Here is an 18,953-nt window from a genome sequence, read left to right as displayed (position 1 = left end):
CTGTTAGCGGAGCTGAAAGAGGCACTGAGATGAGGCACTCGAGAACGTGCATTAAGCCACATCCTTGAGACTGTGTCCGATTCACATGGTATTCAACACAGTGTTGTTAAAAAATACCAATAGCAGCTGCTGCGATTTGATTTAGAGATAAAGACAGTTTAATCCTGGGCAGTAATTCAAGAAAACAAAGTAAAACAGATAAAAGTCATTAAGTCTAACTGTGGACTGCCTGTGTCACCACTTGAGGCAGACAAACAGGAACTCCTTCTGACATGAACTCATTGAATCATTTTTGACTTTACAGTCATCTTCGTTCCATTAAGTTCTGTCTGTCAGAGACAAGAAATGTGTTTCCTGGATTGGACAATCCAATTCATGCATAAACAAATGCCAAGGTCATTAAAATACTTTTACCATCGTTTACTGATAAACGAAGCAAAGCCGACCTGAATCATCTTTTCTCTAAGAAGCTGCAGCCAAACGGAGACAGAAGCGGAAAACAATGAAAGAGTGACTGTGAGTCAGAAGTTGAGCAACAATTTTGAGCAAGAACAAATCAGTGAACAAAGAGCCTGAATCTGATGGCTAACTGAATGAGAAATTAATCATTAACAAGAAGACATGAGTAAGATGGCAGGTATCTACTTCCTGAGTCCATTAACAGAAAACCTCAAACTATAGTCTGTGTGTGCCAGGCTCTGGCAGGCTATAATTCACAGAGTAAATGATTTGTTTGTGGTTTAAATTAGCTTAAAGGATGTTAAGAGTGACAAATTTGCAGCTGGGCAACAGGCTCATGTGGACATACACGAGCCCATATTACATTCATCTGGACCAGAGAGGTGGATTCAATAAAGAGAAGAAGAGACAAAGGCTGGATTATGTGATTCTGAATATAATCCGTCTATCCTCATGTAACCCCCCTTTGGCCTTTGAACACAGCCCCCTCTCCTCCCATCACGGTTTGTAGGCCATCACTTTAATTTGATCAAGATGCAAGATTGTAGCTGCACAACTGATGACGACCGTAGGCAGAAGATGGAGAGAGAGCTGTGGTGAATCTGCTAAAAATGTATAAAAAAAACCCAACAAAATACAAAGCAGCTCATTTATTAGAAAATTTAGGCTCAAACTCATTAACATTTTCATATATACCTCAGAGAAAATGGGACAACCATTCAAGACCCTCATGTGGATTTCTCTTGCGTTGCCATCTGCGTTGCCATTGTTACCTGATCACTTGCGGCACTGTATATGTTACCATTAGCAACCTGTGCTCCGATTACAGATATCTGAGGAGCTACCAAGTGCAGCAACTTCACTGCTGGCTTTAGTTAAATGTTGGGTGTCACAATCCCTCAATGGAGCGTTATATTGTTAGTGAATAATAACAATGTAATGTTAGCAAGCTAGCTAGTTAGCTACCAAGACATCAGCAAACTGGTAGCATTTTTTAATACACTGAGATGACAGAAATTCCTCATCACCCTCTGTAAAAAGAAAGGATGGTAAACAGGAGCAGACAAAGAAAAGGTAAGATAATTCTTGATTGATTCCAAAAGCGTTTGTTGCATAAAACATGGACGTACTCTCTGTAAAGTCACAAAGTGGGAAGCTCCACCCGTCACCTTCTTGGCAATGTCTGACTCGGTTGAGCTAATCCAAAAATGGGCAAAGAGGTGGAGTGTGATGGAGATGTGGTGAGTGAACAAAGCTTGTTTTGCAAATGTCATGCACGGGAAAACCAGTTGTAGGGACTAGAACTGTTCCAGACAGCAAAACATGCTTATTTTAAAGTTATGGTTAGGGTTAATATATTTAAGTATAATATAACTTCTAATATGGGGTTTCACTGGGATTAACTTGCTTTTAAAATCCGGCCTCAAGTGGCCATTCCCAGGATTTGCAGTTTTGGGAATAGAAGTGTCAGCTTCATTTTTAAGCCCAGAGAAATGTGGGTGTTACAGCAAATAACACGGATAAATAAAGAAACTTAACTGAAATATAACAAAATAGACATTAAGCAAGAAATACCACAAAGAAAGTGGGCAAAAATAAACTAACAAGGCATAGAAAGGAGAGAGCTGCTGCTACAGGCTGCCTGCCGCCCAGAAGTAATAGGATAGGAGACACAGGGCACAGAGGCTTTTTGGAGATTTTAACCAGAGACAGAGAGAAAGGACCGTGAGTGGGAGGTGGAGGCAGGAAGAGGAGGATAGAGGGGAGGGTAAGTGAGGAGAAAGGTGAGTGGATGAGAAGTGGGAGTGTTGCAAAGGGGAGTGGAGCAGAGATGGATGAAGGCAATAAACATGGCAGAGGCTTTATTTCTGTCTCCCCTGACATTTATCCTCTGTCTGGGTATAAGTGAATGAGAAAAACAGGGGTCCTGACATTAGAGGCCATTTGAAACAGGCACAGACAGAGGCATCAACTCTCATAAAAGTCTCTCAGCCCTCTCGCCCCATCCTGCTCTCTTTTTGTCTTTTCCTTCCCCAAATGTGCTTATCTAATCTCAGTCTCAGTCTTTCTCCTTCATTCTCTTCCTCCACCTAAATTTATCTCCACCACAGTTGTATCAACAAACGCTCTCACTCTGGGCAAAAGGTGAAGCAATACTTGTCAAGTATCTACTCTCCCAGGCTTCCACTTTGCTCCCTCTGCCATTATATCTCATGCCATGTCTTCTCTCTTTTCCTCTTTTTCTTCCTCCTCTCTCCAGTCACACCTACTGTGGAAATCCTGCCTATTTTCCACCCATGATGTTCTTTTCTTTCGTCCGTCAATCCCCTCGTACTGATTTATGTCTGCTGTGATAAACACAGTGAAGATGTGGCTCTCCAGTGGGGCTTATTTAATATTCATCTTAATTTTATCTCAGCCCCTGACAGACTCTGCAAATCTTTTTTACTGTTTGCGTGCTTTAAACCCCTTCTCTTTTTATTGTTACCATATCTTTCTCAACTTTTTTCTCCTTAGCCCCTGTGCATCCTTAAATCTCTTACTTCCCCCCATCCATCTCATCTCTGCTCACACCAGCTTTCCATTATCTCTGTGTCATAAAGCTATTAAGCTAAGTTGTCAGAGGCCGTGCATAAATCCCTCTTACATCTCTGAATCCCCATAACGCTCGATAGGCTCCCTGTAAATCTCCCTGTCAGTACAGACACAATCGATAACCTTTTCTGTCTCATATCTGTCTGAGCTTTCCTCCCTTTTGCATCTCCTCTCTCCTCGTCCTCCACTACATGTGTTTCTGATTGGCTGACAGGGACAGGACTGAAGCTGTCGGACTAAAAGGTATCGGGAGAAAATAGGAAATGCGGAGCACATGCATAGAGGGAAAGGTCGACCTTCTACATCCTCTTTCCTGTTGAATCTCATCTTTGCTTTTCTGTGGTTTTCTTGGTGCTCCCTGGAGAATGAGACTGAAACCGTTCTACAGGAAAAAGATGTTAAAGAGTCTGTCACCCTGTTAGTCGACACTGTGTACTTGGCAAGTGGGCCGGAGTGGTGTCAAAACTTAACCTATTGGGTATCCGGCAAACATAACCAATCCACATTAAATACATTTTTTAAGTTCTGCTGCTGTCATACTTCACAGCTGTGAAGGTAACACTTATTATTCTCCACTATCTCTACTTTGCTTCACAATAAATAAATGTCAATGTGAAGGCAGCAGTATGTCTTTGAAATCTGAGGTTTTGATATTGACTGTTGTGGATGGCTAACAGCATCAGTAACTTTCTCCATAGTAAATACTCTGGTAAATTTACTCAATAGTTTTTCTTATGAAAGACTTAGACATTTTCTTTAATGTAACAGAAAAGTGATTCTTAATGACATTGATCATGTTGGACGATGTGATTTTATTTTCTGAACAAAACACATTGTGTATAAAAACATTAAATTTTCACCAAACATTTTTTTTTTATGTGTCTGCTTGGATTTGAAAGTTCATTTAAGCCAAATTCATTCATCATCATCCATCCATCCCAAAGTGTTACGAAACAGGCAATATATTTGATATGTTGACTCCTCCAACCTGTCTATGGTAGCAGCTGCCACAGCAAATATAGGAAGCAGAACACTCACTAACTGTGGTCCCAGTTTGCCCTTTTCATACCTATAGCAGCTGCTACAAGGGTTTGCAAGCCAGAGGAGCCAGTTGGTAAATCAAGCTCTGCATCGCAATGAACTAATACTTTTCTGTTCTTCTATCAATTAATTATAATCTTCTGATAGAAGTGATGTTATAGCATTAACCCTGCTAAGCTAATGAGGAGCTGCCATTGGTGTTTTCAAACAAACAGTCACTTCTCTCCCTGGTCGTCACTGTAGATCTTTGTGGGACGCTCATTATTTGGTTCATTGCCTTGCAAGGGGAGGTGGTCACTGATGTTAGCGACCGAAGCTAAGCTCTAACTTTTAAATGTTCTTCTTTGGCTCCTGAAACAATTATTTTAGTTTAATCTCAACTCACCGCTCAGCAAATAAATCTTCATGTCATCGACATAGACATGGTAAGACATTTTGTTGTTTTTTATAATCTGAACTAGTAGGGGCATGTAGATGTTGAACAGAAAAGGCCTAAAAATGGACCTTGGGGAACTTCAGATTTCGTTTTGTACACTCGGATGTGTAAATAACAATCAACGCAGCCCATTTGCCAGACTGAAATGTTGGCATTTATTTTGTCTCAAAACCATGTATAAGTTCACATTTCTATCAGTCATACGTATTATATGGACATTTCTACAACACTGGTATTGGCTCAATACTCTGTATCACCCGATATACTCAGTTTGGGTATTGGGTATTGTCCGAACCAGGCAAACTGCTGCTGGGTTTCTTCTTGTGTTTCCTACAGACATGATATTGGCAAGCAATTCAATATATTTTAAAATGCTGAACTATTTCTTTAAGGTCTGAGTGGCCCAGTTAGGGCAACTTGAGATCAACAGTAAAGTTATTTTACTGGTGACTGAGCTGGTAAATCAGTGATTGATCCAGCGAAGATGGTAAAAGCAGAAGTTTACGAGCATGTTTGAACTGTTGAGAATAACACAGCATGAGTCTTCCTGCCCAATGTGCAGTTCATTTGTGTGTGTGTGTGTGTGTGTGTGTGTGTGTGTGTGTGTGTTTATGAATAACAGAGTTTGTTCAGGCTCCATATGGTTACCATAGCTGGTCCATCTCATAGCCGCCTCAACGCATGTTTAGAGGAAGACAAACGACAGCTGTATTTTCTTTGCGGGTCTAATTGTTTCCTAGTGACCACTTAGCTCTTCACGTTACGAAGTGGGAGAGTGTGACACTGCCCACATCCACACACTTACACAAACACACACTGACATAGGCACACACACACACGCGCGCGCACACACACACACACGATGAGGAGTTGCAGCGAGCAGGGGCCCTGTATACAAAATGTCCATTTAATAAATTCCATATTTAAACAAAGTGGATGTTGAACTTTAACACTTTCCTTTCTTGGAGTGTTTTTTCACTACCGATGACTTCATCCCCTCTGCTGCAGACAGATAGCTTTTAGGAGAAAGCAGCACGTGCACACACACACACACACACACACACACACTCTGTGGTCCAGTACCTTTCTGTGTGGGGTGGTGTGCTGCGTCATGGCCATGGGAAAGCTGTGAGCTCCCTTCAGCTGTGTCTTCTCCCAAAGAGAAGCAAGTCTCTGAATACATTCGTCCCTGGAGCACAGGGGGACACTGGACTTACTCTGGTCAAAAGAAAAGAAATACACTTACATAAAACAGAGACATGCTTCAGATAGAGACAGAAGAAGTATGGGGATAAAGGAGAGAAAAAGAGCTGCAAATTGTTATAGTAGTAAACTAGTAAAGTACTATTTTCATGTCCTTTGCAATACACTGTCAGAATGCTTTCTTAAAGTGTACATTCATTCACTTCATTATAGGTATTTTTTAGTAGATTTACAACTTGCACTTCTGAGTTCTTTTAACAAGTGTACTTTTTATGTATTGTAAGTAGTTTTCTGCGCACCTGTAGATGCAGCAGCATGATGTGTATCCACAGATGAGGCTGTCGGCTGGTTAGGTTGAAACTGGACTTGGCGTACAGACAGTAATGGCCCTTAAGAGGACAGGAGAACGACAGCTTGGCCACACATCCTCGATTTGAATCTGTCACAAACAAAAACGTATAAAAATATCAAAATCATACATTTTTAGCAGATGCTTAAAATATGTTTATCTTAAATTGAAATTCCCAAGCTTAAACAGAGTCAGTTCACTTTCTCTGCGCATCTCTCTTGCACATATGGACTTGTGTAACCTTGGGAACATATTTACACAGTGATTCATAGCAAGCACGGACACTGCATCTTGTAATCATCAGAAGACGTCTTCTCTTTCCACCGCCACCTCCCACGAACTTCCACCTCTCCGCCAAGGAGAAAAAAGCAGTGAAGGGCCAGCAGTTACTGAGTTTGATGTGGAAATCATCCAACAGATCAGAATAAAGATCAAAATAAAAAGATGAATGTCATATTTTTGAGTGCTTCATTTTTGTATATCATTTTTTTGACTTACAGACAAAGAAAAATAAAATGTATGTTTATTCAAGTGTATGATTAGCATGAACAATGAATTTTATACAGCACAGCTGGGTCTGATTTTGCTGGAAGGATGGTTTTAGAGTTATTCTGTCTTTTAAAGCAATAACTGGATGACATTTTGGTAAATTTAGATGGGAGCATTGATAACACTCAAAGCTAAGAAGGTGGATAGTTTGCACGTGTAAACTCCAGTTGTGTGCAGCACAAAAAATAGCACACAAAGAAAAAGGGGAGGTTGTCTATACACATTTTCCATGCTCCCAAAATTGTAATTAAATCAATACTTTTTGCTGTCTTTGGCAGCAGGTTACACAGTTAAAAATAATAGCTCCACCTCCAATTTTCACTTGATCCGAAACAAGGTGGCACAAAATCACTTGAAAACAGCAAATAGTTGATGCAGTCTTATAAAACCAGATATATGAGTGATATCTATATATTCTAACTCCAACTTCATGTCAGGAAGCGAATACGTGCATTTTTTTCTCCAGTGTTTGAAAAAAATCAAACTATCCCATTAACATTACACTCATCTTCTAAGCAAACCTTTGTAAAAGCCTGTAGGCTGTGCTGGATATCTGTTACGAGTTTATGCTAACTATGCTATAGGTGGTGGAGGTGGTCCAAAAAGAGTAACAGCCAATCTAAACTTTAATTTGTTATTCTGCAAAAACATTCTGGCACGTCAGAGACTAATTCTCTATACAGATACATTATATAATATATAATGTTGTAATAATATATGGAAGTCGGCACTTTCAAATGTCCGAGAAAGACTAAAACATCTTCACAATACACAAAAACAAAAGTTAACTCAATTAATGTGTTTAAAATTGAGAAGCTATGAAAGCTACAACATGTGTCTGTACGTACGGCTCCACTCATTCGCACACGCTTCTTTCCAGAGTTTGTTTATATCGGACAGTCACTGAAAGAGTATGTGTGTGCTTTTGGATTAAGTATACATGTGCATGCGCACTCTTCTGCGTAATACTAATCCCTTGAGAAAGTAAGGTCAGCAGCATGATGACATCATCCATCTGAGACCACCTGTGACATCATATTCTAATTGCCTTGGGGCTGATTCTCATTAAGAGACTTAATGCAAAGGCAGCGACTGCAAAGCACTAGTGATAAGATGAGGAATAAACTTACATCTACAGTGTTTGCGTGTGTGTGTTTAACAAATGCATATTTGCATTTATTTTCATATTTAATCAATTAACCAGAGGCCAAAGGAGGAGTTTGTTATATTTTGCCTTGTTTCCTGTTTAAAATGTGTGCAATCGTGTGTGTGTTTGTGTGTGTGTGTATGTGTGCGTGACTTTTGGCTGCCTCTTAGTTCAAATGACATTAAGGCCGAAGGCGGAGCAATAACATCCCCCTCGTGTCAATCAAAATATCATCACCTCTCCTGTGTGTGTGTTAGCTTTGTCTGTTCTTAATATGTTCAAATGAATGAAGCCCTGTCCTCGTAGGTGGGGTTCACTGCTGCAGATGGCTCAAACAAATGAGTACAGACAGGATTGTACCGTCTAGTTGCATATTTATGTACGTAAGTGTGAAGTGATGTGTTGAATTTTGTGTGTGTGGATGTCTGCACACACACTTCACATGTGTGAGCTCCAACAGTTCTTGTGCGAATGTGTTTTGTAAAATGCGATGCATTTCGGCATGTTTTACTGTATACATATATTGGTTGAACTTAGCTGTATGATTTATGTCACATTAAGTTAAGAATCATCATTTCGGGACAGAGCAAGATAAAGTTAAACAAATCTGATTCAATATGGAAAAGGTGATACAGGCCCTGCTGAAAGATGGCAATGAGGTCTTGATTCAAGTGAAGCAAATCGGATTGAGACATGGAATATAAGCAGGGATCACAAGACCTGTATGAAAATAAAATATCAAAACCCTGAACATGAGGAGAACGAGAGGGGAAATGTGAAAGTGGATTACAACGTTTCAGAAAGTGGATTAGATTAGTTTGGAGACGTAAGAGGTTTCTCATTTCATGAACTGCCTGACCCCCTCTTTCTCGTCAGTGCATACGGACACAACTCTACACACACACAAAACACTGTACACACATGTAATTATGTACTTTATGCATACTACTATGTATGCATAACATTCATCTGTTTCCACTTTAACATGGCCATGTTGTATAAATGTAACAGAATACAATGGCCCGGCCCACCTCAAAACAATTCTCTGTCTCTATACCTTGATTAATATTTCCATTAACAAATTAGCTCCGTGACATTTTCCCCCACAGAGTTTGGCTCAAGTCACCAAACTCTCAATCTTTCAGTCCAGATTAAGAGCTCAGTGGAGTCTGTAGCTGAACGTATGGACAGGTCTGTGAACGCTTTCCAATCCCATAATCCCATGTAAAGATCCGTAAATTCATCAGACTATAATGTATTTACTGATACAGTTTATTCCTGGGGGCTTGACATTATCCTACACATGCTGTTGCAAATAATCACCAAAGAGCCAAATCTGAAAACTGACAGTACACCGGTTTGAGTAAAGTGTGCTAAAATCTACAATGGTCAGCAAATTATTCATTCTTCTTCTTTTTTTTTTAATGGAGGCTACAGTATATATACTAACCCTTGCGTAGGAATCGAACGTTTCATAGGGGCTGAGTTGTAGTGGATGAATGGGTTAAGCACAGGACTTTCATCTAGGGCACTGAGGTTTGCATGGAACCCACCGGCACCGTTATCAGCTTGTTTTTTTAATCTGCATTCATTCAAGGATATGTGTTCAAAGAGACTTAGCACGTCTAACTGTGATCTCATTCAGGTTACACAAACTCTCTCTTTGTGTACTCTTTTATAATCCATTAGACTCACTTCTGTGTTTCATATTGACATTACCTTCTATCACACAGTGCTCTGGTGTGGGGATCTGCTGCATCATGTCTTTACAGAAGTCTCTGATCATCTCCATGTTATCTCTTAAATGAATAAAGAGTCTATCGGCTTCCTCCTGCTCCTCCTTCTGTCCATCCGTCTCCCTGCTGTCACCTCTGTCAGCCTCTTTGACCCCTCTGTTCAGGGCAGGAGTGACGGGCATGGAGCTGTCAGCCGTCAGTTTCCTCTCAGCGGGAGGTGCTTCCTGGTTTTCTGAGTGTGAATTCGCCAAGGTGTTGGAGAAGATGTTGTCTGGGCTCGGCTCCAACCCCTCACCGTCCTCCCCATTGTCCGAGTTGATGGAGCGCGAGCGCACAGCGTGGAGGGCCAGGCTCTTTGACCTTAGAGAGACCAGGAAATAAAAACAGTCAAAGTGCTGCAAAATCATAGATTAAAACTTTGGCTGCTTCCTGTTTTTGACACCATGTAGCAAATTGTCCAGGGTTTGGTTTAATTCCAGGATTCTGTGGGCGAACCACTGAAGCAAAAATCTTCAACGGGACATTGTTCACAGTGATTTTGCAACAACTTAGAGAAAAACACAAGGACAAAATGAATTTCAGTTCATGACAGGAGAAGTGTGGGAATAAGTATGAGTTTGTTAAAGATACTAATCTTTTGTAATCGCTGTCCGTCTTTAGTATCTTTTTCATTGTAAGAAAACTGCAGCCTGTAGCCAACTTTATGTCAGCTATGAATTACAGTGAAAGGATTATGCATGCCAGCTGAATTTGTTTCACAAATGTCTGATGTACCTTGTAAAGTAATACTGAGTCTCACATGCTAACAGACCTAAAACAAGTCAATCTAGTCTATTTTACTGCCGGCGCAAAGACGTGCACAGCACAGAGTCATGGCTAGTTTCTGAAAGTGACTGTGCCGTAGACAACAAGAAGGTGGTGTAAAGTCAATGCCGCAGTATTATTCCTGCTATTCAAAGGATTCATTATTCAGTTGACAAGATACACCTAACACGGGCCTGTTCTCAGTGCAAATACACTCTGCTTTTATGATTTACGAGGCTGATTTCAGTACAATGAAACAAACGTAGTAATGTCACTGCAGCAAATATCTTGATGCGCTTAACCCGTTTTGCCCCACTGGCAACAATTGTTGCCGAAGTGTATCACTGTCATTTTCCACTCATAATAAAAAATCTCAAAGGTACTTATGCAACTTTTTCCACTTATATGCTAGTAGACAACTTAGACAAAAGTTTTGTTTTATAAAAAATTGTTTCCAAGTGCTTCCTATCACATGACATCATCTGCTTCCTGCTACTTCTGACTGAAGACATGGTTGATGCAAATCCTCCTGGAAAGAGGCAATTTTCATAAATTTCTTATGATTTTCCCCCCAAACATGTTTATAATTATTTAATCATTTAAGCCTCTAGAGTAACCCTCCCCCAAAAAATTTTACCTGGGATGAATATTTTTTTGTTCATGGGCTTATTTCTGTGAGTGGCAACAAAAGTTGCCAGTGGGCACATAGCTTGTCGCTAACTAAAGGAAAACACTGTCTGTAGGATTGCTCATAATTAACTTATTTCAAATTGAAGAATGATGTACAACGGCTCATTTTAGTCCTCTTGGAATACTCTTCCAAGCTAAATAAATTTACAGGTATTCAAGGCCTGTGTCTATAGGATTTTTAGGCGGTCGCCACCCCCTTGTGGCCCAATTGTTGAAAAACGCGTGCTAAAGTGCCCTTTTGGGAGCCAAAACGCACGCTAAAGTGCCCTCTTGGGAGCCAAAACGAGCACTAAAGTGACCTCTTGGGAGCCAAAACGCATGCTAAAGTGCCCTCTTGCTTGGCAAAACACACTAAACTGCCACCTTGGCTGGTTTAAACATGATAAACTGCCCTCTTAGGTGGCAAAAATGTGCGCTAAACTGCCCTCTTGGGAGCAAAAACAAGCACTAAAGTGTCCTCTTGGGAGCCAAAACGCATGCTAAAGTGTCCTCTTGCTTGGCAAAACACAATAAACTGCCCCCTTGGCTGGTTAAAACGTGATAAACTGCCCTCTTGGGTGGTAAGAATGCGGGCAAAAGTGCCCTCTTGGGAGCCAAAACGCACGCTAAAGTGCCCTCTTCAGTGGCGAGATCGCGCTGTATTTTCGCCCCTGCCCTTTGAAAAGTCTGTGCACGCCACTGCTGAGATGTATATCTGATAAAAAGGTTATTTTAAATAAAGAAACTAGTTCAAATTGTTTGTTTTGAATTTTATACAGGGGGAACCAAGGTTTGAACCATGATCATTAGCTACCTTCCTGGGATGGTAATATCCATTGGTATCCATGTACAGTTTTATATATATATTTTTAGTTTTACACCCCCCACCCCCTCCATCTTTTTGTTATTATTCATTATGACTATATTATTATTCTGTTATTACTATATTATTATTATTATTATTATTATTATTATTATTATTATTATTATTATTATTATTATCATTATTATTATTATTGTTGTTATTATTTCTATGTTATTATTACGTGACATTTGACCTAGTGACAAGCTGTGTGCCCACTGGCAACATTTATTGCCAGTCATAAAAATGCTATTTTCTTCAAAACTAAGTACAAAATGGAAAAAATAAATACATAACATGATTCAGAGGGACTCAACTGATAAAATGATATGCCTTATAAATCTGGAAAAAATCTGGGCACAAATGGGTTAAGCAGTAAAACTAAAAGTTGAAGTTATACACTTGACAGGACAGAAGAATTTCTCCAGAGGAAACAGAATTAAACTTTTATCTTCTGAAATAAATATTTTTAGACAGCTCTGACTGAGCTCAGGATTTATCATGAGGGCAGCTGCTTTACTCCAAACTATTTTACTGTACAAAGCAGCTGTGTGTGTGAAACCTTAAGGATTTTGAAAATAACACATAACAGCTGTTAACATCAGATCTAACTGGATGTAAATACTCAATGAAAGTAAGCTGCTGTGCCTCGTGCTTACATTTGCACACAGTCTCTCTAAAGATGATGTACCGTATGCTATACATTATTTAAATAGGAATCCCACAGACGACTTATTTCAACTTGGCTCGAAACATCTCTTCCTAAATTGACTGGAGATCAATCAAACACAGCAGGCTCCACAGTGACAGTGATAACAGCTGATTATTCATGAAAACAATGTCTTACTCAGCAGAGTCCTATGAAAAGCCACACATGAACAGACCTGTTGAATCTCATCTCTCGCCTCTCCTCCCTGACAGCTTGGCTCAGGCTGTAGCGTCGCTGGGGAGCAGGAGAGTCTTCCTCCACCTCCACCTCACCCACCTCTTCCCCCATTTTCTCCTCAAAGGCCTGGATCTTCACCTGCAGCCGCTGCTCTGACCTTTCATCTCCCCCTACTCCTCCTCCCCCTCCTGGATGAGATGCACAGGGAGACGGCGGACATGCCTCGGCCACCCTGTAAAACACACACACACACACACACACACACACACACACACACACACACACACACACACGGGGGGGGGGGGGGGGGGCAAAGGGTTGAATTGCAGGTGTTGGGCACGTGAGATGAAGCTGGATAGACATATTTGGATGGATTTCAGTTGCCTCCCCCTCCCTCCCTCCCTTTCTGGCGAGCTTTCCTGTAATTCTCACTTTCTCACAATTACTGGCTCTATCTCTGAGTCTCTCACCCCGTCTGTCCCCCTCCTTCTCACTTTGGCTTTGTTTTTCTTTGTCCCTCACTATGGTGCCTGTCTCCTCTCTTTTTCTCTCTAACTCAAACTAATTATTCCCTCCCTCCCTCGCTCCCTCTCCCTTTATTTGTCCATACTTCTTTTTCAACAAGTGGCCTTCATAACTTCTTTAAACAGTCCATTTGTTTAGCTGAAAGAGGACTTTCAACTACCCCATTGTTGATTTTCTTCTGCCTCACCCCCTGCTAAACCACCCTGCCTCTCTCGATCTCTCCTTCACTCAATCTTTCTTCCAGAAGACCCCAAGCAAAGCCTCTGGAAGCCTCCAATCCGGCACACGATGTTCTGATTTCGGAGAAAGCTGTGTGTGTCATTCCCATACTGCAGCCAGATGAATCCCAGTCAACTCATGCACATCAACATGCAAAAATATGCACACACGCACACACATAAGCACACGCTGTCCTCACATACTGCGTTCTGAAGAACTGCTAGCCTTAAAATATAGCAATTATATGAAAGAAGTCATTGAAGGACAAACTTGGACATAAAGATTGTAAAAGAAAAATATTTGAGTGGGGTTTAATAAGAACAGTATGTTCTTACAAATCCACATTTATTAGGTTTTAGAACCACAAATCAGTTGGATCTGTGGGCTAACATGTATTTGTGCAGGCGAAACTCCTCAATATTGATTTAATTTATTCTCAATTATTTTGTTTACAACTATAGTATATGTATATATTCTTTATGCTTTGTCATTTATTAACAAAAGCAAAAAGAAAATAGGCATATCACCCAACATGTCAAAATGTATACATACACACAGCATATGTGACAATAATTGTATCAATGTATATTATTATGTTGTAGATTCTTGAGAGCTTGTGGGTGTATCTAATCTAACTAAAACGAATGTAATCTCTGTCTGTCTGCCTGTAAGTTATCTGTATATCTTGAGAAGCATTCATCCAATCTACTTCACACAGATTCATTGCTGAGGACCAAAGGTAGAGCAGTGTGAGATTTGGTCCAGTTTAGACATGCTAAACGTTCAGTATTGTAGTCTACGTGCTCTGGCTTCATGGCTCTGCCGACTGAAGCTGGGCTCATGTGCGATCCCTCTCACATTTTCTCATGGGGAAACAGACATAAACAAAATGGAGGTAAGCATGTTGCAACAACATGCTGTAGTAACGCATTGCAGAAAGACAAAAAGAAAAGCAGAAGATTAAATGATTGGGGAGACGCAGTCATCACTGGTTTGCTATTCTTCAGTTAAAACTGGAGGTGAGATTTGAAGTTTATGTCAACAGTTTTATGCTAGCTGATGTTAGCCTCAAGGGATAAAATGTTATTGTTGCTTGGCAGCATTAACAGTTCCTCTAGGATACCTCTCTCATTGGTTGTTGTGGTTCAGCTCTGAAAGCATGTAATCATTCAGATATTAAATCATAAATATCAAACGTGTTTGATAATGTCAGGGCAGTCTCAGGGACTCTGAGAAGTTCAGGGGGTTTAAGACTGGATCTGTAAACCCTCACGTTACCAGATTATCTGTTCGAATATCATGTTTTCAACAGGCACTGCACTAATCTGCATGAATAATTTGTATAGTTGTTTACATACACAAGAGTAAGTCAGAATAGGATTAAAACACATCCTGTCAGTCCCTGTAAATCTGTCTCTAACCTGCAGTGTATGGCCGTGCTCTCCTCCAGTCTCCTCCCCAGCAGTCTGGCTATAGCAGTAAACGAGTTGCTTATCCTGTAGATGTCTTTCCCACAGCCTCCCAGTATAGATGGGTAACGATCGGTCAGAGCTCTGATCTCCAGCAGCAGCGTGTGGTGAAAGCTGTGCTCCATGCTGCCCAGAAGGGACACCAGGTAGACCAACGAGCTGTGAGCATGAGCCTGGAAAAAACAGAGAGGCGAGATGTTAAAATGATATCTGGTGTTGCTAAACTAAACAGAAAAACAAGAAAAGAGAGAAAGAAAGACAAGAAGTGGCCATTTTACTGCACACAAAACATCCAGTTTGTTTATTTCTAATGTTGGAATTGGTTTCTTAAACTCACTGAAAATGAGGCCAGTGTTGTGTTGAAAGTTTTGTTCCCTGCGTGTGTGTTTTGGTGAATCAGGAGTGTATTTTATTTATTCTGACACATTAGCTTTTTAGTTGGCTCTCAGCAACTGAGAAAATATAAACGTCTTCTTCTCTAAACTGGCTTTACTTTCACTCTCTAGGCCTTTGTAACAACACATTTCATCATTCTCTGCCTGCTCTCTAGGTAAACTGTATCCATAGCATATACAGCCAGCTCATCTTTGACATAATAATACTTAAACCCTCTGTAATGCGTATCTGTTGTATTCTCAAAGGAAGGTTCATTAGTACCCTTTCTCGAGATATGCAAAATAATAATCAATAAAGCCCCACAAATGCAGTATCTGCTCTCCTATGGTCACTAATTAAAACTGCAAGGTTTAATCCGTAACCCACTTTGGACCCCTTATCCATTGTTTACACATCATTCAATGCCAAAGGAAAAAAATCAGTTGCATCTAAGACCAAAACAAAAGTTGGCCTTGTTAACTCAATAAAGTACAAAAAGAAAAAAGAAAAAGAAGAGAGAGAGCGCAGCATCTGGACACACACTGCTAATAAATTCATACTGTCGAAATTACTGTAAAATTGAATCAACAATCTGTTAATGCAAAGAATATTTCTCACCTCAAATGAAACCTACTTTAGTCAACTGTGTAGCTGCAATATGACAACCTTTCCATCATGCTTCATATTAAGGTTCTTGTAATAAACGGGCCCAGACAACACAGTTGCAGTGGCTGTAATGTAATCCTACAGGGCAACTGCACAGTCAAAGTTACATCCACTACAAGTGCTTGATTATTGCTACTGACTGGCTGAGGTTGTCACGGTAAGTTTATCTACAGAGATAGACCTTTTCGTTAAATAATAAGATCCTTTTTGTCACCAGAAAAACAAGCCTCAATCTGATATCCTGTGAGATGTAAATTGTTGCATGAAGATGAAGGTGGAAACAGGAGTTTATCTAGAAAAGCAGCAGAAATGTCTCAAAGCCGTGGCTGAATATTTCACTAAAATTTTGACAATTCAGTTGAGGCAACAACTGTAACAACTCACCTCGCGAGATTTCAGAGCGAGACGTCTCCCTGAATGAGACTTGTGCATCCGGTTACGTGAAGGAAGTTATTATTTAAAGAATAAGTCAATCTCTGTCGGAACTGTTACCATAATGTTGTCACACACGCAGGATGACAACTTCTGCCTGAGGCCATCTACTGGATCAGTTCCATAACTTTTGCTAAGTATGACTCAAGCACACAACCGAGATTTAAAAATATCAGAATGCCAGTTATTATCAGCAAACCCTAACACGCATGCCCTTTTGCAAACACAGCTGTCCTGCTACCAAAACAAAGAACACAGATTAAAACACACACACACACAGACATTTCTTCATGAAGCAACAAGCTGTTATAGCTGCTACATAACTGTAGCAGCTATAACAGCTCAGAATCTCACATTTAACCTTTAACAAAAAACAGACATTTTGAAGTGCTGCAAACCAGTCAACACTTAAGTCACTGTGATAACAGATGAACTAAGGTGACATGATTTAGTAACAGCTCTCTTGCTGCGTTTTTAAGCCAAACCAAAGCCAACAAAACCCCCAACTGTTCGTCCGAAAACAAAACCAGGATTTAAAAAACAAGAAACAAACACTAAAGGCTTATAAAACCTTACACTGCTTGGACTGAAAAAAACTAAACTTAAAACATCCCTGTCCTCTTCTGAGAGAGACAAATGATTGACTGACGGAGGGACAGAAAGACGGACAGAGCCAACCTGTGTTTACGGAGCTCGCGCTCACCTTGTAACGAGGAGAGAAGAATGCGCTTACTACACAGTTTGGGCACGTTTCACAAGCACTCTCTGTAGGATGCCAAAATTATACGTGGACGCTGTAACTACCAGAAAAGGTAGAACTCGACTTTATACTGTTACAACATGCCAAGAAGGTATTTAGGAGTTTAAGAGGTCGAGAAACAGGAGCGTGCCTGGAGTCCAGACTGCAGGTACAAAGGCTGTGGCGGCTTTTTATAGTCGAGATGATTTTTTACTTTTTAAGGACTTGCTACAAAACATCCAAACATTACAGCATGGGCATGAATTTGCATCATGTTTGTTAATAAGACATTTTACAGTAAAACTATTAAAAGCCTGCCCGGTCGTATGACGCCCTCCTTAATCATCAAACACGACAGATTGTGTTTAATTGTCTGGAAAAGGCGCTTGGCCTCGATTTGATGCCATGAACACATCACTGGTTTAACTCATGACCAAATTCTTTTGGAAAACCCTGCAAAAAGAGGAAAATAACAGAAGGTTTAAAGAAAGGCTGAGATCTTTTGTATTTAATTATGACTGTTAATGTTATTCAAGCAGATTAACAGATATTCCTCCAAAGTAACAGGACAGATACGATCTTTCTGCCTCATCCGTGCGCAACTACACAAACATACACACACTTGGCATATTCACTTCCATCAATCCGGTAAGGTAACACCACAACACTGATAGCCAAGTAGCAGGTCCAGGAAAAAGGCCAGATCCCCTCTCTGCTCGCTGACCTGCCGGCTTTCTTCGTTTCCCCTGATTGTCCAACAGCACACTGGTCGCTCTGCTTCCTTCAGAGCTGCAGTCTGGCACATAACAACTAACCCCGGTCTCTAACAAGCCCCATGGAGATACTGCTGTGTGCATGAATGTGTGCTTTCCTTCCCAGAGCGCATTAATTATTTGTGAAAATGAGTAGGCTATATATCACAGGAGAGATGATTTCACCTTTGAAATCTGAACAGAATAAGTGTGAGGACTTTCAGCAGAGTCACTGGAAGTATTCCCTCTGTACGAAAATCAACCGTACAGTATGAGGTTTAACCAAAATAAAACTAAAGATGATATGGGAGAGGAGACAAACCACCTAAAACATAGGTAAAAAGGTCCTTAATGGTAGAGACGGCGGTTTTAGGACATATGTGAAATGATAAAAAAGTGTTTTAAAGCTGATTTTGGAGCAAAGTCACTTAACTTTTTCAGATCAGATTTGACTTGTGACTCCGTACATGCAAGTTTTATCATAAGTTCTGTCTCTCTCCCAATTCATTTAGGTTACCTGGTCTTATTAGCTCCTAAATAAGAGCCAAGACGGCTGACGAGTGGCAACACTGGCCTAAAAGGACTTTCTTAATACTCCATTTTTGCACTGAGTGTTATTCCTGGAGCTTTCAGCGATCACTTTATAAATCAAGACTGCATAACATGTTCTGTGTCTGTGCAAGTAATTTCCAACCTTTTTGGCTCGTGACACTCGAAAAAACAAAGCAAACTTTGGGCCCACTTGTCGACGCTTAAACATTTTTATGAGTTATTCTTACCTTCTTAAATTTCTTATCTGAAAAAGTTTTATAGCCCAGAAGAGGTTAAAAGGAGTCAGTATTTCACAAAATACTGGTTAATAATCATGACCATGGACTGACAACCGCTGCTCCATTTCTAAAATAATTATTAAACTAAATTAAATTGCATTGAATTAAATTAAATCACTCAATAAGAAGAGGGTACACGGTAACAGTGCAACCATCTAACCTTCATTCTGGCTGATAACATTTAAAGAAAAACTGAGTGACCTGTTACAA

The 18,953-nt window shown here is 40.3% G+C and overlaps 1 protein-coding gene across 4 annotated transcripts in view; it reads right to left on the bottom strand.

The window, feature by feature from the left end:
• Positions 1-18,953, bottom strand: part of veph1 (ventricular zone expressed PH domain-containing 1) — a 90,448-nt gene that overhangs the window by 24,546 nt on the left and 46,949 nt on the right. For 3 of the 4 annotated variants that reach the window (XM_030394889.1, XM_030394881.1, XM_030394897.1), the window contains 5 exons: positions 14,902-15,122; positions 12,735-12,968; positions 9,499-9,875; positions 6,034-6,173; positions 5,615-5,749 (listed from right to left, as the gene is read on the bottom strand). In XM_030394889.1, coding sequence (XP_030250749.1) covers positions 5,615-5,749; positions 6,034-6,173; positions 9,499-9,875; positions 12,735-12,968; positions 14,902-15,122 — 1,107 coding nt within the window. Of the gene's footprint in view, positions 1-5,614; positions 5,750-6,033; positions 6,174-9,498; positions 9,876-12,734; positions 12,969-13,046; positions 14,398-14,901; positions 15,123-18,953 lie in introns of those variants that run through there. The other variant, XM_030394902.1, reaches the window with a different exon arrangement.

The sequence above is a fragment of the Sparus aurata genome, chromosome 2 (genome assembly GCF_900880675.1).
Source record: "Sparus aurata chromosome 2, fSpaAur1.1, whole genome shotgun sequence".
Lineage (NCBI taxonomy): Eukaryota > Metazoa > Chordata > Actinopteri > Spariformes > Sparidae > Sparus > Sparus aurata.
This window is presented reverse-complemented; position numbering and strand designations above follow the sequence as displayed.